This window comes from Herpailurus yagouaroundi, unplaced genomic scaffold, assembly GCF_014898765.1.
Source record: "Herpailurus yagouaroundi ecotype Mexico unplaced genomic scaffold, PumYag 159, whole genome shotgun sequence".
Taxonomy (NCBI): Eukaryota; Metazoa; Chordata; class Mammalia; order Carnivora; family Felidae; genus Herpailurus; species Herpailurus yagouaroundi.
The window spans coordinates 65,467,030-65,488,822 of NW_024412400.1; the positions used below are offsets into that span (position 1 = coordinate 65,467,030).

Here is a 21,793-nt window from a genome sequence, read left to right on the forward strand (position 1 = left end):
CAAGATGGATGATATGGAATGAAGAGTCCTTTTAAATGAAAATAAATTGAATTGTTTTGGTCTTATAATTAATGTCTGCTTCTCTGGGAGGTCCTGTAGCAGAAGGACAAAATCCAATTCTGCACCACTCTCCTTTTTTCCACCCTTGTGTCCTGTCTGTGAACTCACTGAATAAGTGACCAAATCCAGGACCGAGGGGTCAGTCACAGCTCCTTAGGGAAGGTTCCTTCTCTGTGAATCCCCCTGAGATGCATGTTTCAGTGGGAAAGACGCTTAAGACTGGCAAAAGACACAAGACGTGTATGCCAGTTGTTAAATGGAGCCAGAAACAAACATTAGAGTGATTTGAACTAGGCTGCATTAGATGACAAGATCCACCTCCCATTTCTCAGTGACCATTATTAAGAAGGCTGGTTACAAATAGAGTAACATGAAGAACAGTTGGCTTCTTAGCCTAACCCCTAAAAGTGACAGTAGTCATGAGTTTACTTTTATTGACTTGGATAAGTGATTATTTTTTCCCCGTTGTAAAGCCTTAATTGTCCTTAGAAAACAGGGTTCTTTGTCCATTTCTTTCCATTTGTTTGGTAACATAGTTTGAGCACCACTTTGTGCCAGAATCAAAGGGTGAACAGGCTGATCAACGGGAGAGATACCAAGATTAGTCAGATGTGGTTCTTGACCTTGGAGAACTCTGTCTTCACACATGTTTAGATTTAAATAGATAAAAAGGCAGAGATGCCAGATTTAGGTTTCCACCTGATTTAAGTCATGAATCAAATTGCTGATTACAAGTCCATGAACATATCGGTGTCTCTGACCTCTTTGGAGAAAATACTCCCTTCATAAATTAATTTTCCAGATCAACTGAAGCTTCTCTATTAAATTCTGAAGGCTGCTTTTTCATAAACATTCTGATTAAACTCTTTTGTTATACATGTTCCTTCCTTCTTGAATGGAGCACCTGGGACATAATTAACTCGTCAGTGACTCAGGGTCACGGCACATTATCTGATCTTTATAATAGCAGTGCTGAGTCATTGGGAAAAGGTTATAAAATATGTGCTACACTCCTGTTTTTGGAACAAGGCAGGATATAAATAAAGAACTGTCTGCCACCACAGGAAAAAAAAAATTCACTATGCTTTTTGAGTTTTGGGTCTCTCCTGAAAATGTTCTTCTTTTTTCCCCTTCAGGGTATATGCTGTCACTTAGCACTGACTCCCCCAAATGGCATTTTAAAACATACATTGAATAGAGTAGGAATAGAGCCTGCGTAAGAATTTTGCCTCCCTGGTTTGAAAGTGAGGAGTAGAAAACATTTTCAGATGTCCATACCTGTTTGTCATAAAATGAATCAGACCCTGTGAAGGGGGTAGTTCTTTTCAGACCACCATTACTATGCAAAAGAAGTACCGTCTTGTCAGGAAAGGGATCTCCTCAACCTAAATTGACTTACTTGGCACATGTAGGCCAAATATGAATTATTTTCATGAATTAATATTACTTAACACACTGCAAAGTCAGACAAATCGTTTTTTGAATATTTGGCATCTTAAAATTAAATCATTGTAATACTTATATTGTGTTTTATAAAAATTGGGTAAAACATTTCTTGTTTTGCTCAAGAATTTTTGCACTTTGATATGCTTCCTTAAGGGTATTTTAGTTAACAAGTACCAAAATAGTACTGTTCACATGAGACATACTATATATTAGAGGCATGCTTTTATTTATTTTATTAAAAGATTCTTCTGAGGGGCTCCTGGGTGGCTCCTTCGGTTCAGTGTCCAACTCTTGATTTCAGCTCAGGTCATGAATCTCAGGGTTTACAAGATCAAGCCTGGAGAGCGCACTCTCTCTCTCTCTCTCTCTCTCTCTCTCTCTCTCTCTCCTGCCCCCAAATAAATAAATAAATAGAGAGAGAGAGAGAGAGAGAGAGAGATCTTCCAAATTATTTGTATTTTTTTTTTTGAAAACTGGTCATAATAAGTAGCATAAATCAAGAAAACATTTCTTATGAAATGAAGGTAGTAAAAGAATATGGGATCCAGAGTGGGATCCTGGAATAGAAAAAGAACATTGCTGAAGAAATTAGTAAGGTTTGAATCAGATCTGTATGTAGTTAATAGTATTATATCAATATTAATTTTGTGGTTGTGATCTGTAGTTGTATAAGGTGTTAACATTAGGGAATGAAAGGTGAGAGATATACACAAGTTTCTTTGTACTATTTTTACAATATTTCTGTAAATCTAAAATTAGCTCAAAATTTAAGGAAAGTTGTTTGTTTTGTTTTTTTAACAGAAAAGAAAATGCTCTTTTGTTCTGGCCTTCCCCAGAAGGGATGCACTGACTAACGGCCAGGATTTTTCATGTTGACCAATTTAATCTTTACAGTGATCCTATGAATTAGGTGTTGCTGTCTCCATTTTACATCTCAGGAAACAGGCTCAGAAGATCCTAATTTGCCTAAGATCACACAACATGCATACATATGTGTATGCCTACTAACTGCACAGTTAGTAAATAATGGAATCAAGACTTGAACTAAGCTGCAACTCTAAAAGCCGTGTGTTTTCCTTCTGGTACATGGTGGATACGAACATGGAGCTTCATGATGTCTTATTTTTCCGCCCCTGTGATAAATTTGTCTTAAAGAATGAAATCTCTATATATATTCTTAACGTAAATCATGACATTAAAATTTTACCAAAAAAGAGAGTTGGAGTATTGTCATGAAATAGAAGTAGGTATGAGAAAATATTACAGTAGAGTTTCACAAGTGGTTTGTTAGCAAATGGATGCTCTGAACTTCTTTGAGATTAACAGTAGTACCTAAGTGTTGTAACTTTTGTTTTGAACCTTTAAGAGCTCAGACTCCTTTTGTTTAGTTCTCTAATTTGTCCTTCTAAACTCTCCTATGAATTAAATGAGAACTAGAGTTTAGAGTGCATTCGCTTTTGTAAGGAGGCTGCTAAATGTTTTTAAAGGGAAAAAAATACAAGTTTAACAACATTTATTGAGCACATACTCTGTATCAGACGCTGTTCAAGCTGTTGGGGGATACAACAGTGAGCCAAACAGACAACGTTACCTTTATGCAACTTACATTCTCATGGTGGTGATAAACGTGGTGATGAAAAATAAAGAAGGGAAATAGGAAATGAGGATCACAGGGGGTGAGGGTGGGGTAGGGTGACCGCAGATTTAAACATGGTGTCCAGAGAGGGCTCACTGTAAGGCAGCACTTGAGAGAAGACGTGAAGATGCTTGAGCAAGCTGTGCAGATGTCTAGGGAAAAAGGTTCCGGGACAGGAGGGGCAGCAATTTGCAAAGGCCCTGAGGTGGGAGCACACTTGGTGTCCCCGTGGAACAGCAAGGAACCCAGTGTGGCTGGAGCAGAGTAAGTGAGGGGGAGACTAGGAGGTGATAGAGTCAGAATGGCCATGGATAGGAGTTACTCGTGCACATGGAAAAGACTAGAAGAAGACTTGCCATTTAGTGTCCACCCCACAGTAACTGTGAGGATGCCACAGGACCATATATAGCCTGAAGTGGGCCAGGCAAATACAAAGTGTTGTTTTAAAGTTATGTTTTATAAAAGGTGACGATGGTGATATTATCTTCTGCTTTATTAACAGAGAAGGTGTCTTTGGCGGTTTTTTGGAACGTGGTCATTAAAGCGAATGTTTTCTGAGATTTCTTTCTACCTGTGTTTCTAGAAGTAAATTGTGTATTACGTCAGATTTCTGTAACAGCGCCTAACACGGAGGCTTCAGAATTTACGGTGGGGTAATGTGGACTTTGTCTTGCTGTTGTCTTTTTAGGCTGTCAATCAAGCTGGAGCAGGACCGTATAGTGAGCTTGTCCTTTGCCAGACACCAGCATCTGCCCCTGACCCTGTCTCCACTCTCTGTGTTCTGGAGGAGGAGACCCTCAATGCCTACCCTGATTCACCTTTTGTGTGCCTTGTACTGAACTGGGAAGAGCCGTGCAATAATGGATCTGAAATCCTCGCTTACAATATTGACCTTGGAGACACTAGCATCACCGTGGGCAATACCACCACCCATGTTATAAAAGACCTCCTTCCAGAAACCACCTATCGGTGAGTGCAGGGAAGCAGAAATAGAGCTGCATGAACACATCAGCACTTGGAGCTATAGACCTTTCAGGTTCTAAAGGCCAAACCACTGAATTCTAATCCTTCTTAATTAATATATTTAAGAGTACTAAATGCAGATATAGCTTTTTTTTTCTTTTTTTAACATTTATTCAATTTTGAGAGACAGGGTGTGAGCAGGGGAAGGGCAGAGAGAGAGGGAGACACAGAATCCGAAGCAGGCTCCAGGCTCTGAGCTGTCAGCACAGAGCCCAGACGCCGGGCTCGGGCTCGAACCCACAAACTGTGAGATGATGGCCTGAGCTGAAGTCAGACACTTAACCGACTGAGCCAGCCAGGCGCCCCGTAAATGAAAAATACAGCTTTAAAGCCTGTATTGCTTTGTACTTTGTGAGTCTGTTACAAATTTATACAATTCGTAACCCTCGAGGGAGAATTTCACCTACTGCTTTAAATTAGTTCCTCCCTCTTGGTCTCTTAGCAACCACTTTTCCTTATACTTTTACTGTGACTCATGTCACTCTGTGGGCACCCTCTGTCCTCTCTGTGGACTTGCCCACCTCTGAAGCTGGGTTCCACCATTCTTTTCATTCCCCAAAGCAGACACAATGTTACAAAGCATTTGTGATGTAGCTTTTTACTCAGCCTTTCACAAGGGGCCAGAGGAAAAAGTTACATTACACATTACTGAGCAAAGCTCAGTTGGCATCTGCATTCTTTCTTTCCCCTGGAGTCCTCTCCCAGCCAGGCACCTCACCTTCCATCTTTGTCTCCAACACGGCCTCTTAAAATTTCAAATTATTTAGCTCTGTCTCCAAGTTGCCTCAACTCCCTCAAGACGAAAAGGGCACGACTAGCGTAAGAGGAGCACAGGAACCGTCTGTGGTTACTCAGGTGTGCCCTCTAACCCTTGGTCAGGTTACAGACAGTCCTGATTTACAGTGGTGTGAAAGCGATACACAAATCAGTAGGAACTGAGTTTTGATCATCTCCTGGGCTGGGGCTTACATGATTTGAAGCTGTCACTCCTGACGCTGGGCAGTGGCAGTGAGCCACGGCGCCCGGTCAGCCACGCGGTCAGTAGGGTCAACAACCAACGTGCTCACGACCACTCTGTGCCCATAAGCCATTCAGGTTTTCACCTTCAGTACGGTATTCAGTATATTTTAGGAAAGAGTCAGTACTTTATTATAAAATAGGCTTTGTGTTAGAGGATTTTGCCCAACTGTAGGCTAATGTTAAGTGTTTACATTGGCTAAGCTAAGCTACAGTGTTCAATAGGTTAGGTGTATTAAATGCATTTTTGAATTGTAATATTTCCATCTTATAATGGGTTTGTTGAGATGTAACCCTATCGTAAGCCAAGGAATGTTTGTAAATGTTTCTTGAGGAGGGAAATGTATAGATTCAGATTCAGGTCATCAGCTATATCTTTAGGAGGCTTACTTACCATCTCTGTGTTTCAGTTTCATTTTTCCATAAAATGAGGACAAGATTCTTTCCTTCATAAGCATATTGTAAGGCGTTAATACACAAATGTTAAATGCTTAGAAGCCAACAGTACATATTAGGTGCGCAGTAAGTATGCATTGCAATTTCAGTCATCATCAATCGTGCCATCCAGCAAAAGTGGTTCTTCTTGGGGTAGGATGGAGGGAGTGAAGGATGGGCTAACAAACTTGCTGCTAGAAAAGGATGTATCATCTCATTTATTTTTTTTCTACTGTGTTTTCTCGTTCTGTGGTCTGACAGACTACCTTTTTTATATTCCCAGAAGCTGAAGAAAGAAATCAGCTAATGCACTCGAAGATACAAAAGCCCCATCTTGCCAGATCATATCACCCTTATTCTTTTTCTTTCTTACCAATCTGTTTTGTCTAATTTATACAACTAGATTTATTTTACTTTTCAAAACAATGACAAGGGGGCATTGTTCACTTTTGTAGTCTTTCATTATTTTAAAAAATCTTTTTGGGGCACAGCATTATATACACTGTGGGTCTGTAAAACAGTGATAGACTGGCCTTGCCCTCAGAGCACTCACAGAGTTGAGGGGCACTTAAATAGCAACAGTAGCATACGTAGTAGGCTATTGTGACATCATGGGCTGAAAACAACACAGTGTACAGAATCCTGTTGATGTTTCAGAGAGGAAGACCTAGGGTCCCGGATGATCAGGATAGTTCGAAGTGGGACTTGAGACAGAAACTAGATAGATAAAGGGGGATATGACTTACAAAGAGAAGAGGCAGGCCGAGGGCGTTCTTTTTGTTTTTAGCCTTTTAGCCATTCTCAAAACACCAGTCTTCACTCTTGTTTGCCAACTGAATGCTAAGTGTCTGTTGTGTCTAGAGCACTCTAACCAGGTGGGGAGGAAATCCAGAGATGACTAAACGCAGACCTTGACTTCAGGGAATTTCCCCAATGATGATACTCTAAGGAAGCCTTGCTGTGAGCTGGATCTTGGGGTAAAATGACTAAGTAAATGTCATTCCCCAGCTGTGCCGAATACTGCCTGACCTTAATCCCTCAGGGCCAAAAGAAAAACAAGGAAGAAGCCACACTGGTTCAGGGACTCACTGAATGGTTTTGTGTCCATTCTGATCCACACCCATATCGACCCCAGAGTGGAATCAAGTCCTCAGGTCAGTCCTGAATGTTTTAGATCAGAAATCATGAAAGCCTTTTAGGGCAAAATGTTAGCCTGTGAATTTTGTTCCAGACGTTGTGCCAACTATAAACTTTAAGATTTGCGGAAGGATGATAAGGGAGGAATGCTGGCTCTTACTACTCAACATACAGTCAGATGACTTCTAGAAGGAAACCTAGAACTCACAGCCTTAGTGAAGGAACAGATACAGGGAATCTTTGATTAATGATCAAATGTCATTTACAGTGGAAATTATCAAACAAACTTCCACATGTTTAAAAGTATCTCATAGGATAGTTCTATTTTATTATTTTTTTTAAGTTTGTTTATTTATTGTGAGAGTGGGGAGAGAGAGAGAGCCCGACATGGGACTCGATCTCACCAACCACGAGACCATGGCCTGAGCCAAGATCAAGAGTCAGGCGCTTGACCGAGCCACCCAGGTGCCCCCGAATAATTCTATTTTAGAGAACACAAAATGGTTTAGTAATGGAAGGACTATGGAAGAATGAGTTTAGATTGGGGGTGCCCAGCTGGCTTAGTCAGTGGGGCAGGCAACTCTTGATCTTGGGGCTGTGAGTTCGAGCCCAACGTTGGGTGGAGAGATTACTTAAAAATGAAATCTTAGGGGAAAAAAAAAAAAGATTTGGATAGTAAAACTTCAGGACTATTTAAAAAGTATTTAATGGATATAGCATAAACAGTTCAGTATTAACATGTAAGGCTAGTATATTGAGCTGAATGTGGAAGGTCCCTTTTTAACCTTATAGGGAAGTTTCGAAGATACCGTTTTAGACAGATTGCATGAGAATGGCATGACTTAGGAAAGGTGAATCTTTGGATGTAGTTGTACTCACCCTACCTGCTCCACCAAAGAGTTAGCCTGTCCTTGCTGGCTGAGCAATAAATAAATGGGTTGTTTCCAAGTTAAGATATTAAGGTCATTATTCCCATTTAAGATCTTTTTTTATGCAACTTTATGCTAGTTTCTATAGTACATAATTGGGTACCTTATTGTAGAAGTCTGACCAACCCACAGTCTTGTTCTTTATATGTTTTAAAAACACAATCACAATAATTATGATGAAGTACAAAATGAGTATTTCAAGTGACTAAGGGTATAATTTCAGTCCAGTCAACTTTTACCTCATCTTTTTCTGTTCCATAAATTGGTTAAAATATAAATGAACAGATCATGATGTTCTAGACAAAAGCGTGGAATGAAACATTTTAAGCAGGCCATGGGGCTGGGAGATAGGACTTGTTTCTCTTGTTTGTTTGGGTTTTTTGTTTTGTTTTGTTTTGTTTTTTTAAACCGTCAGCAGTTACACTCTGTTCTCACACTGAGTTTGTCTTTCTCTGTTTTGCCAGACAAAAAAGTGCACCTCTGTAAGCAAACCTACTGACGCAGAGAAGGGTTTGGGTGCTTACAAAAGCACCCATTGGCTGACTGACACCCCCTATGGGGTTTGGTTGGAACTGCAATGCTGTTTTTAAAGGCATTACTTTTAAGCTGAGAACTGAGTTTGGTATGGAGTTTGTGTTTTGGTTTGAGGAAAAGAAAATGTTATTGAAAACAGAGACATAGCTTTCTTTTGACACATGGTGTCTTAGTCTCTGCGAGCAGAGAGAGAAAAGATGGCCTGGTGAGTAAATCTTGGTAAAATAAAATACAAACCATCAGGCACTTCTCTAGACCTACTGAATCAGAAACTCTACGGGTAAGGCCTGGCACTCGCTTTAATTACCCCTCAGGAGATTTTGATGCATGTTAAAGTTTAAGAACCTCTTCCCTAGATGGGGCACCTGGGTGATTCAGTCGGTTAAGCGTCCGACTTCGGCTCGGGTCATGATCTCGCGGTTTGTGAGTTCAAGCCCTGTGTCAGGCTCTGTGCTGACAGCTCAGAGCGTGGACCCTGCTTCGGATTCCGTGTCTCCCTCTCTCTCTCTGCCCTTCCCCACTTGTGCTGTGTCTCTCTCTGTCTCTCAAAAATGAATACATGTAAAAAAAATTTATTTTTAAAAGAAGAACCTCTTCCCTAGAGCAGAATGGAATGTTGATGTATATAAGAATCACCTGGACAGCTTTTGCAAAATACAGAAGTCTGAGCCCCATTCCTGTAGACTTCAGTTTAGTAGGGCTGAGGAGGTCTAGACATCATTTTCGTATAGTGTCTCTTCTTCTACTTAACCATCCTCACTTCATTCAAATCTGTCTTTATTATTGGGTTTCCTGTAACCTCCTCCATCCTCTTGATCGGGTGAGTTCTGCCTCTTGACGGACTCTTTAATAAGAGCAGTGCCCAGACCTCTGAATGGTCTGGATGACTGGCTCAGAGCAGAGCAAGACTGTCACCTTACATGTTCTCCATATTGAGCGGTTAGTAAGGTTGCCTAAGATTACTTTTTTTGGCAACCTCATTATCGTCTGACTCATACCAAGCTACCAAACAACTAAAACTTAAGGTAGATTTGTTTGTTACACTCATTTATGCTCCTTTCGCTAGGTAGAACAGTGACGAAAAATAACATCTATTGAGTCCTCACTGTAGGTCAGGCACTACATTAGCCTGTCAAAAAGTGAATCATAAATCATTCTAACAAGATGAGGTGGACTTTATTAGGAGCAAATTCTAAGTAGTTCAGAAGTAGCAGACCGGAATCAAACAGCTTGACTTCAGTCCTCGGTCCCTTGCATAGGTCTCTGTGACCTCCGGCAAATTATTTAAGCTCTCTGTGCCTCCGTTTTCTGATCTGTAAAATGGGGATAATAACTTGAGCTACCTGTCTGTCTTAGAGAAGATTCCAGGCACTCATATAGGACCTGACACACAATAAGTCAGCACTCAATAACTTGTGTGTTGCTAATGTTTGGTAGGGAAAAAAAGAGCAGGAAGGTGGGTTGTGACCAGAATAGAGGAAGAGGTGTCTGTGGGGATCTGGCATCATTTCTTAAGCAGTGGGAGACATGTAAGGTTTTCTTGCCTGTCAAAGGCGGATCTAAGTGCTTGGAGACAGAATGGCAGCAGACATACCCAGGAGCTGTCAGGAGAAGTAGCTTAGTGGAAGGGACGGATCTGAGCCAGCTCAGGCCACCCTTCCAGGAAGCCCTCTTCTGAATCACTCTGCTCTCGACGCATCAACCCCTCAAAGGGAGTTCCTTTATTTCAGCTACTATTTTATATTCTTTCACAACTCACCTGATGATTATTCCCTTCTTTTGCGTTTCTGTCTTCTTAGAGAATTAGATGTAGACTGTGGGGGAGGGATGGGGGATAAAAAGTCTATCTTTGGCTCCCAGGCCTCTCCTGCCCCGACTCTTCCTTGCTCCCCTCATCGCCCCCACCCTCACACTCGAGACATCCCGACTACTGGGATGGCTAATTATGACTGAGAAGTCACCTTCCCCAGCTGAGGAAGGTTTGTTTTGAAAGTCATTTTTCTTACAATGTATGAAGTGCCAGAAACTTGAGTGTGTGTGTGTATGTGTATATATAAAGGGCATTGTGGAGGGCTATGAGCTTCTGAGGCAGGAATGTATTTAGCATCTAGAACTAGTAGATATTTTTAGTGGATTTTCAATCAAAAGCTGTAAGGAATTTGCTTCTGAATTGAATTTATTTGATCAGTATTATCAGTATACTGTTGGGTATGACAGACTCCTGGGCACTTGAGATTTTTCATATCAGCCTGGCCAAGATAGAGTTTATCAAGACTTACATTGTCACCTCCCTAGATTGGAAGGCAAAGTTCCATTGCCCTTACACTTAATTTGCAGAGCTTACGGTTTCAGAAACTGATAAATTTCAAGATTAACAGGTTACCTCAGCTAGAGAGAAAACTGCTCAAGTTTGGGTTTGGGGTAGACTGTAATTAATCTAATAAAACTTGAAAATCTGTTTCTTCTGAGGTGAATTCTTTGGAATTGTTCAAGTCAGTGGTGGTTCTGCTCATTAGTCCTTAGTGAGCTCTCACAGGAATTAGAAAAGTATTTTCACACGCAGTATTTTTCACCCCAAAACAAAACAAACAGCAACTACCTTAGTCCTTGTTTAGTTTTCTCAGTCTCCTGGGCTCAGAGTATGTAATATTTTTACTAGAGTGCAAGAAGATATGGCCTCATTATTTTCTTAAGTTTTTGTTTTTTTAAGTAATCTCTACACCCAGTATGGGGCTTGAACGCATAACCATGAGGTCTAGAGTTGCATGCTCTACCAACTGGGCCAGCCAGGCGCCCCATGGCCTCACTTTATTTAATCAGTTCTCGGTTGTATTTCAATTTTTAGTGTTATTTTATCGTTAGAACTGAATAGTGTTAGTTCAGTGCATCGGCTACGCGGAAAACTGTAGATAAGTTGATGTATTTTAAAATGTAAGTAGTTGACTGGGCGCCTGGGTGGCTCAGTTGTTCAAGTGTCCAACTTCAGCTAAGGTCTTGATCTCACAGTTGGTGGGTTCGAGCCCTGCTTCGGGCTCTGTGTTGACAGCTCAGAGCCTGAACCCTGCTTCGGATTCTGTGTCTCCCTCTCTCTCTGCCCCTCCCCTGCTCATGCTCTGTCTCTCAATAATAAATAAAAGTTAAAAAAAATGTAAGTAGTTGACTTTGAGGCCAAAAGTTGATGCAATAATGTGAAAACGAATTTATTGACTATCCTAGATGCTCACTTTATTGGTGAACGGCAGTTGTTGAACTGAAAGTGTGATTTGAATTAAAATTCCCTTTTGGTTGGACACCGTGTTTGGTTCAACTAGGAGAGTATAGCATGCCAGAATGCACAAAAGACTTTGAGCCTAAAAAGATGAGGTTCGCACTTTGATCTAACCTGTATCTGCTGTGTAGACTAGTGCCCATGGCTGAACCTAGTCAGGCCTCATTTCCTTCACTTATACAATAGAGTAATTCCTACCTCATGGAGTCAGGCTAGAAATTAGGGGTACTATTGTGCATATCACATCCAGGCTTCAACACCTAGAACGGCTGTGCCATTCAAGTTGAGTCGTTTAACCTCTCTGCGTTTAGCTGCAGTATTCTCATCTCTAAAAGCAAGAGGAAACACTGCTCCTGTTCCAGAGCACAGTCCTCTGAACACAGCCAGTTCTAGGTGTTGCTCGTGCTGGATATTAACACTTCCGATTGTCTCTGAGCTCTGTGTCTCCCTCTCCCCCTCGCCTCCTGAGGATGCTTTACAAAGAAGCCAGACCTTCTAGGTGTTACTGGTTCCTTGGCCATAATTTGGAGGGAGGAAAAACATAGATGGTGTCAGCAAATTACTCAAGTTCTAACGAGGCCACACGTTTGAATGCCCAGCGCAGTGCACCCCTCACGGACGCTCTTCACTGTGAGAAGGGAAGGACAGTCTCAAAAGAAATCAGAAGAATGGTAAGTGCATAAATTAGCACTCTGAAGTTCACCAAAGTGCTTTGGGCCACCTTGAATCCTTTTCTGGCCGAATGGTGAAATATAAAATATTTAAAAATAGAGAATGCTTCTTATATACCTTATCTTAACTACATAGCCAACTTTGTAAATGCAGCGAAGGTATTACTATAGCCATTTGATAAATAAGGAAACCCTTACTCAAAGGTATTAGGTAATTTCCCCAAGGTCACACCAAAGTGATGAGCAGGATTCCCAAGGAGGCTTCCCTGCTAAAAAGTATTTTGGTGGTGGTGGTGGTGGTGTTATGTGTGTATTTAAGGCTAAGATTATGTGCCTACCAAATATGTATCAGTAGTAAAAGGTCAGAGAACCATACAACTTCAAATGTAAGGAATATGATACCTATGAAAATGTTATAGAGGCTTTGAGATAATAAGTGAATTTACAAAAGGAATCAAAGAGTAAATCTACATTTATTTTGTATCTTGATTCAGCCAGAAAAGGATTCAAGGTGGCCAAGAGCACTTTGGTGAACTGCAGAGTGCTAATTTATGCACTTAATGATTCTTCTGACTTATTTTGAGACTGCCCTTCCTTTCTCACAGTGAAGAAAGCATGAGCGTCCGTGAGGGGTGCACTGCGCTGGGCACTCAAACGTGTGGCCTTGTTAGAACTCGAGTAATTTGCTGACACCGTCTGTGTTTTTCCTCCCTCCAAATTATGGTCAGGGAACCAGTAACACCTAGAAGGATTGGCTTCTTTGTAAATTCATTTGTAAACTCATTTTTCGTTCTTCTAAATGATTCAGGGTATTTTTTCTTGAGCAGAATAACAATCTCAGGCAACCGATTACCTTCCTTCCTATTGTTTATTAGAGTACTGAAGGGCTGTTTGGCCGCACAGAACAAAGCAGTAGGTTCACCTGGAACAGAAGGTGAGCTTGGCTCTGGAGGATATTGAGCAAGCAGACAGAAGAAAGGATCTTGAACTCTGGACTCTAGGAATACCTGTACTATAATAAAGGGAAGGAATGACAGTCTGGACAGTAGAAAGACATTAATATAAACGCTGTTGGTCAGGAAATTTCTTACACCTTTGAAGAAAGACTGCAACTTAATGTCTGGCTTAATTCCCTTTTCCTAAGAAGGGAAAAGTGGTAGTAATTCCAACCATCATGATGACCTCTTTTTAAAAGACTTTTCCTTGGGGCGCCTGGGTGGCGCAGTCGGTTAAGCGTCCGACTTCAGCCAGGTCACGATCTCTCGGTCCGTGAGTTCGAGCCCCGCGTCGGGCTCTGGGCTGATGGCTCAGAGCCTGGAGCCTGTTTCCGATTCTGTGTCTCCCTCTCTCTCTGCCCCTCCCCCGTTCATGCTCTGTCTCTCTCTGTCCCAAAAATAAATAAACGTTGAAAAAAAAAAAATTTAAAAGACTTTTCCTCTCCAGTTGCAGAAAAATTTCTTATTTTCCAATCATAGAAAAAAACCCTCTTGTATTAAAACCATAAAACTACAAGATTCATATTGAGAGGTGAGAAAGAGTTTATTTTAATCTTTTGAAGTCATATTGAGAGACTTACTTTGCACTATCTACAGGAGACCTGAGGCAGCCCCTTGTATATTAGAATCTGGGAAAAGTCCAGTTCTTTCTAATGGAATTTTTACTGTACTTTATCAGAGATAAGTATTTGGTACATTCCAAACTATGAGGCAAATATTTATCTAGTTTGGGGTGATTGTGGATAGAGCTGCTGTGAATATTTGTGTGTCAGTTTTGTATGAACATAAATTTTAATTTCTCCAAAGAACAGGGAGTGGGATTGCTGGGTCGCACAACTGTGTGAAGCTTAATAAAAAATTTGTTGGGAAAACCATTTTCCAATGTGGCTGTACCATTATGCACTCTCACTAGCAATATATGAGAGTTGTAGTGCCTCTTTATCCTTGGCAACATGGTATGGTTCTTTCCTTATTTCTAGGTAACAAGTACTATTTATTTTCTTCTGTTTTCTCCTTAAAAGTTTTGTATTTTACGTTTTATGTTTAGATCTATGGTCCATTCTGAATTAAGTTTAGAATTTAGTTAAGTTTAGAAGGTTTAGATTGAGTTTTGTCTTCCTACTGATAACCAGCTGTTCCAACACCATTTGTTAAAAAGACTATTCTTTCTCTGTTGAATTACTTTTGCACTTTTGTCAGAGATCAATCATTCATATTTGTGTAGCTCTATTTCTGGAGTCTGTATTCTCTCATATTGATCCATGTGTCTGTCTCTTACCAGTACCACACTGTCTTGATTACTGTAGCTTTATAGTAAGTCCTAAGTCAAAAAGTGTGATTCTTTCAACTTTATTCTTAGTTTCCAGTTTTGTGTTTGGCAATTTTAGCTCTTTTGCCTTTCCACATAACTTTTAGAATCAATTTCTCTAGATCTGCTAAGAATCCTGCTGGAATTTTCATAGAATTACATTGTATCTATAGATCACTTTGGGGCAAACTGACCTTTTCTTTCTGTGTAGCCTTCCAATTCGTGAACGCAGAATGTCTCTCTCTATTTAGATTTTCTTTAAAATTTTCAGCAGAGTCTTGTAGTTCAGTTCCTTTCTTTCTTTGTGCCATTTTTTCTGCCACTGGCTGGGACTTCTAGTCCATGATGTTGACTTGGAGTGTTGAAAGTAGACATCCTTGCTCTGTCCCTAATCTTAGAAATTATTTAGTCTTTCACCGTTAAGTATAAGGTTACCTGTAGGTGTTTCTATAGATGCCCTTTTCAGATTGAGAGAGTTTCCTTCTATCCCTAGTTTTCTGAGAATTTTTGTGATGAATAGACGTTGGATTTCATCAGGTGCTTTTCCTGTACCAATTCGTATGAGCGTGTGTTTTTTCTTCTTTAGGCTATTAATATGAAGGAATTGTCTAAGGACTGGGGAGTGAGAGAATGCAGGAAAAAAAAAAAAAGAATGAGGAATTTCCCCCATTCACTCTGAGCTTCCAGAAACCCCGTTCTTTGAACCGCATTTCCCCCAGAGCCCTCAGTCCATGCAGATGTCTGCCTTTGGATTTCAGGCTGCATTGAGTCCAGTTTGGGGGATAATAGAGGGGAAAAGATGGTAAATGCAATGGTAAATGAATTAAAAAATGGTAAATCTTTCACCAAATCCTCCAGCTACTGTTTGCTTTTTGGGAGTTGTTAAATAGCCGCTCCATTTATTTTCTCCAGGTTTATTGCCACGTTCAGTGGGGGAGACAGGGTACAGGGTAGGGCGTGCTTGCTTCCTCTCACCTGTAATTAATCTGAGGGGTTTTGTTTCTTTGTTTGTTTGTTTGTTTGTTTGTTTTTGCCTTGTCCGCAGTCTACAGGCATATTGTTAGACTGACGTGCTGAATTATGTAATCTTTAAATTTGAAGAATTAATGCTAATTGGAGATCACAAGATGAATTTAGGTATTGTAGTACCTAAATAGTATTTTCTATGTGTAAGGAATAATTGCTGTAAAAGAGAAACACATAAAACTGAATTATGAGAATGTTTCAAATTGATCGGTTTCCTAAGAATTTATCTCTGGCTCTATGTTTTATTATTATCATGTGCTTTGAAACACTGTTTTGAATGTGTGCACACTTTTAGAACCAGCGCCCCCACACTGCTCAGTCAGCTTGGTAAGATGCTTGTGTACTTAGCCGAGGGTCCTGGGTGGAGGTTTCTGCTGGAGGCCAGGAGTGGGGCATGAAGAGGTGGAAAGGCAGAGCTGGGAGTGAGTGGTCTTCCAAGTGGGTGGAGCCATGGAAATAGACTATTGACAGAACTGCCCGTACTGTGCAGAAAAAGAGAAGAGGAACAGAGGGCGGTGGGGAGGTGATGTCAGAACTTAGGCCTGAGAAGCAGAGGAGGAAAGCCTGAACGAGGGGTGTGTGGGCCGCCAAATGCCTGGAGGAGACAAGCTTCCAGAGCATGCAGTCACCGCGGGGAGCGGTGTCGAGAATGAGGTTGGGGCAGTGCCATCCATGTGTTTGTTGTATGAAGACCTTGGAGAGCTGTTTCAGTCAACTAGGAAGGAAACAGAGGCGCGAGGAAAAGAGGAATAATAGCAGGATATCATTTTATTTTATTAATTTTAACTCTCTTTGATTTTAAATTCACAGACTGTGAGGACAATGTTAAGGCATCTTTATTATCCATAACACTGCACGCTGCAAACATGCAGTTGCGATCCAGATACAGACAGCTGAGTGACAGCCCATTACCAGCAGTGCCTGCGCGCTTATGTGGTTCTGGACTAGCAGAGGTGGTTGGGCAAAGCTGGAGACGTGCCCTGTTGAAGAGCTTCTGCCCTTTGTAAACCCTAAAGGAAATTCCTTTGCTTTCCTATTTCATTTCTTCTTTACAGCCCACTCACTTCCAAAAGTGACTCTGAGGCAGGTAACATGTGGCTTAGAACAAAATACAATAGCACATCTTTAGGATGTGTTCCCTCAGACAACAGACTTTTTTTTCCCTTTTTTTTTTTTTTTTTTTTTTTAAATTAAAGGGCTAAGAGGTATCTTGCTAACTGCTCTATTTTTGCTGGGTTTTGGAAGGGGGAGCGAAATCTGTTTGCCCAAGCTGCCCTATTCTCTATTTGTCTTGAATTACATTGGCTTATTTTTCGTTTTTCCACGGTACAGTTTTAGGGGCGCAGAAGAAATACTCCACAAATGTCTGCTTCCAGTGAGGAATTGCCGCATCTTCAGCTGCAACGTGTGTATTTTTTCCCTTTTTCCAGGATCAGAATTCAGGCCGTCAATGAAATTGGAGCTGGACCGTTTAGTCAGTTCATTAGGGCAAAAACTCGGCCATTGCCACCCTTGCCTCCGAGGCTCGAATGTGCTGCCGCGGGGCCCCAGAGCCTGAAGCTGAAGTGGGGAGACAGTAACACCAAGACCCACACAGCCGCTCACATGGTGTACACACTGCAGTTGGAAGACAGAAACAAGAGGTGAGCTGGCGGGGCGGGTGCAGGGGGCGGTTCTGTCCGAATGAATCCTTACTTGTTCACCTATCCTCTAATAAAACACTCTTCCTCCCGTTGAAAGGTTTCCTGTGTATTGGGGTCCTGCATCGTGGACCTCTGTTCTCCATTTGGAATTTTTTTTTTTTTCTAATTTTTTTTTAACGTTTACTTATTTTTGAGACAGAGAGAGACAGAACATGAGCAGGGGAGGAGCAGAGAGAGGGAGACACAGAATCCGAAACAGGTTCCAGGCTCTGAGCTGTCAGCACAGAGCCCGATGGGGGGCTCGAACTCACAGACAGTGAGATCATGACCTGAGCTGAAGTCGGACGCTTAACTGACTGAGCCACCCAGGGGCCCCTCCATTTGGGATTTTCTAAACTAACATTCTGAAGATCCTGATTTGCCTGCAAGTCATAATCTGTGTGTTTGTTTTTTTTCTTTCATAGAGCCAGATAACGGAGAGAAATTATCTAAAAATAAAATTGTCATGTGCAAGCCCATGCTATGTTATAGCGTTAGATCAGTCACAAGTGCAGAGGGAAATGAGACTTAGGGAGAGATGCTAGCTTTTTAAATATTCAGTAACCATCAGGACAATCATGTTTACCAATCCGAAATAGCTGTGGTGATGTACAGATGGGGATTGTATTCTGTAACTATGGGCAACACAGTATCAGATTAGCCAGAGCACACAGGAGATTCTTTATAAGACTCCATGCCCAGGAAAATACTCTTGGCCACAGAAATCAAAGCCAGCCTTTCACCTAGTATCTATTTAACCTAACTTCATTTCCTCTGAAAATGGCCCATCAGAAGGTGGGCCTCTGAACTGTATTAGGAATAATTCAGATGCAGAGTAAGAGGTAATGATGGCAGAATTGTTCTGTTACCAAAAGTCCAAATCAGAGAATCAGGTGAAGGAGGTGGGAGGTGACCATAAATCCAAGACACCCTGCTGGAACAGACCCGCGCTGCTATTTCCCTTTGGCCTATCTGCTAAACACAAAAACATTCCTGTCCTTTCCACTTTATGCATTATAGCTCCTGCTCCTTTACACAGGGAATTGGTTTAGTTAGCACAGAAACCGCTGTCCAGTCTTCACCCCCCACTCTACTCAAGAACTTTGATTCATTTCAGTGCAGTGGAGTCCTGTGTGGCAGGCATTTTATGAGATAGGCCTTCAGTGGAGACCAAGATCAAGGAAAAACAAGCCCCTGCCTCCAGACGCATAGTATCAACCCACAGATGGTCTCAGAACTTTAGTACCATTGGAGAAAAATGCTCTGGGACGTTGGAGGAGGCAGAGACCATCGGGTTGCAAAGATCAGGAATGGCTTTTTGAAACAGGTGATGTTTGAACTGGACTGAAGGACCTGTCAAAGCCAGTAATTTGACTACAGAAGAACAAAAATGATCATCTATTGGAAACTAGTCCTGGTTTATAAAGCACAGAGAAAATGAGGCTGCTTTTGGTAGGTTCATTAGAGGTTAAATGCATCCTCACTCATGGACAAGATCATTCATCTTAACTGTGCTTTGTACCTTTGGATGCGTGTTTGTGGGTTCATTATTTTACTGGCAGCGGATTCCTCGACTAGAGAGGGCTGGCAAGAACACGAATTATGGGCTAACAGAAACCCTGGTAAATATTTGAAGCTAGCATTTGGGGAAATTTGCAAACAAGCCTTTGTTTTTTCCTTGGGCTTTTGGCATCCTTTGACGATAGAATCTTCATTAGAGACTGTCTTCTAGTTGTACTGCTTCAGAAAAAGTGAAGTCTGGAAACATTGACGTTGGCAGCAGAATTGGGGGCTTCCTAACTCCTCATGCAGTTGCCTCTACTGTTACCTCCAGAAAGGTGGGGAGAGCGAAGGCTCTGCTCCAAACCAGCTGGGTGCATCCTGCAGCAGCCCTGCCCTTTGTGGGGCATCCGCCTTGGGCGCCTCGTATGGAGAACTGTACAGATGCTCAGAACAAAAGTTCCATGAACACCAATCTGAATGAGTATGAGACATTTTAATATGCCAGACAGAAAACAGTGTAGAATGTAGTAATCAATTTGTGCTATTTTGAAAAAGAAAAAAAAAAAAGGAGGCCCAAAGTTAGCATTGTTAATCAATAAATGACTTGCCAAAATTTAAATGGCAATTTAAGAAAACCAACCATTAGGAACAGTATTTTTCTTAATTTTATGATCTGGAGTCCAAATTTATCTTTTTTAAATTAGATTTGTCAGTGCTCTCAGAAAGTTATTAAAGTGATGGGAGTATAGAGCATAATAAATTCTCATTCTATTTGTGGAATAATTTTCCTATGATTAAATAGGATGAAACTTGGCCTAATTTGAGTTTGAAGATGACCTTCCTCAGTGTCCTGAAACTGAGCTCTTGTATCGATTGGCCCCTCAAATCCAAGCCTTTATTTAACTTTGGATCTTGACTCATGAGGACTGGGGAGAAATCATCTGGCTAGGATACATTATAATTCTTGTGATTAGCGTGGTTTTTGTCAGTTCTGGTCTCCTTGTGGTTCTTTAGGACTCGGACCTGGCTTGTCCATTTGAAAGTGTCTTCTTTCAAGGACCAGCTTTTCCATTAAACTTGTTGCCAGAGTGATTTCTAGTCGGGACTTCTGGGAAAAGTATACGTATTCCTTAGCGTATGCACTGATTTCATTAGCCACTAATGAGATCTTATTATGGATGTGTCAAAAATATTGTGTGTCTTGCTTGTGGCCAAGGTGAGAATCAGAGATAGACTTAAGTGTGGTTTTAATTTACTTTACTCACCAGCCGTTGTGGGCATTGGAAAGGAGAGCTGGCTATGTGAGTCAGACAGTTGTCCTAGTCAGTATGAAAGTAATATTACTCTTAAAACATTTTGCAATGGGGGCACCTGGGTGGCTTGGTCAGTTAAGTATCTGACTCTTGATTACAGCTCAGGACATGATCTCACAGTTCATGGGATCAAGCCCCACTCCAGGCTCTGCTCTGGAAGCACTGATCCTGCTTGGGCTTCCCCTCCTTTCCCTCTCTCCCTCCTTCTCCCTCCCCCCCCCCCCCCCCCCCACTCCTCCCTACCCCACTCCTGCACACAGGTGCAGGATTGCACATGCTCTCTCAAAATTAATAAACATTTAAAAAAATTTTTGCAACAGAAGCACAATGAAAATTAGTAACTCCATGCTTCGTAATTATAAAGTTAAAGAGTTTGATTTGACTGCTAAACTATTGGTCTTTCTTTCTCTTCTCATCCATAAAATAGAGGCTAAACTAGAAGATTGAATGCAGAGTTCCTTCCCACCTTTTTCACCTTAAAGCACTGAATATTTGTATATCATTTGTGAGCTAGATCCATTACAAAAGGGTGTCTCAGCACGTTGTCTCTTTTTTCTTCACATTCTAGTCTCTGCTTTTGACAAATAAGTAAATAATAAGAAAGATGCTAACTTTCTTTAGGGCAACCACTTAATGTCTCACACCCCTAAACCCCTAAGGTTTTACATCTACAATGTGCTGGTTTATTATATTTGTTTATATACCCCTCAATCAAAAAATCTGAAATGAGCCAGAGATATCTAAGTATAATGTTGAGCCAAAAATATATTTTCAAACGTCCTAAAGCCCACTTCTATTTGTTGAACACCTACAAAGCACCAAGCACTGAGAGCTTTTATCTACAGTAGTCTTTTTTTTTTTTTAATGTTTATTTATTTTGAGACAGAGTATAAGCAAGCAGGAGGCCTGCCGGGGGGGGGGGGCGCCCCCGCAGAGAATCCCAAGCAGGCTTCCTGCTCAGTGCAGAGCTCCATGCAGGGCTTGATCTCACAACTGTGAGATTATGACCTGAGCCGAAATTGAGTCAAACGCTTAAACAACTGAGCCACCCAAGCGCCACCCTCTACATTATTTAGTTTTTTAATAAAAAATGAAATATTTTCTATGCTGATTGGATTTCTATCAAAGCCTTCCACCATCTAGATGAAAAAAAAAATGGGTTTTGATAAGTTGATTTAACTCATGATTATTATGATTTTAAGCTTAAAATGAAATGAGCAGAGAATGCTTCTTAGAGATGGTAACAGGTTGAGTGAGTCATAAAGGGGTCCTGATCTTATAATCTCATGCAAAATAGCCTTCAGTTAGAGATGGGTGGTGCAGACTCAGGATTGGGTGGAAACCAAGGATACGACCTCCAAAGCACAGAAATGTGCCCTTGGTTTTTTCTCCAACTAAGTGTCTCTTTCTATTCTGGTTCTTTTACACATGGCTCTTTTTAAGTTTGGAGCTATTTCATGTAAATAGAAGGGATCCCAAAAGGGCATCTTGCCCAAGTCCTTGTCTCAAGGTAAGTCAACCTAGAATTCATCTGGGTCACCTGGACTTGCTACATTGAATATTCTTTTCCCCTTGAATGGCACATTTGTTTTCCATGTGTTCAAGCTTTTGACTCACAAGTCTCCCTTTGCAAGGGCACTGACTACATATTTATGCAGCAGCTTCAAAGCAGTGCTTTATATTTATAGGACTAAGTTTATCCCTAATAGTTAGATTATAATCACTCAATCACAGTTGTTGTTGTTGTTGTTTTCTTGAATTACTATAATGTGCTAAGTCTTTTGAGGTATGTGGCTACCTGTAAGGAAC

The 21,793-nt window shown here is 41.1% G+C and overlaps 1 protein-coding gene across 6 annotated transcripts in view; it reads left to right on the top strand.

The window, feature by feature from the left end:
* Window positions 1-21,793, top strand: part of FNDC3B (fibronectin type III domain containing 3B) — a 360,687-nt gene that overhangs the window by 311,137 nt on the left and 27,757 nt on the right. For all 6 annotated transcript variants that reach the window (XM_040480759.1, XM_040480762.1, XM_040480760.1 and 3 more), the window contains 2 exons: window positions 3,831-4,111; window positions 16,917-17,129. In XM_040480759.1, the coding sequence (XP_040336693.1) occupies window positions 3,831-4,111; window positions 16,917-17,129 (494 nt within the window). The remainder of the gene's footprint in view (window positions 1-3,830; window positions 4,112-16,916; window positions 17,130-21,793) is intronic.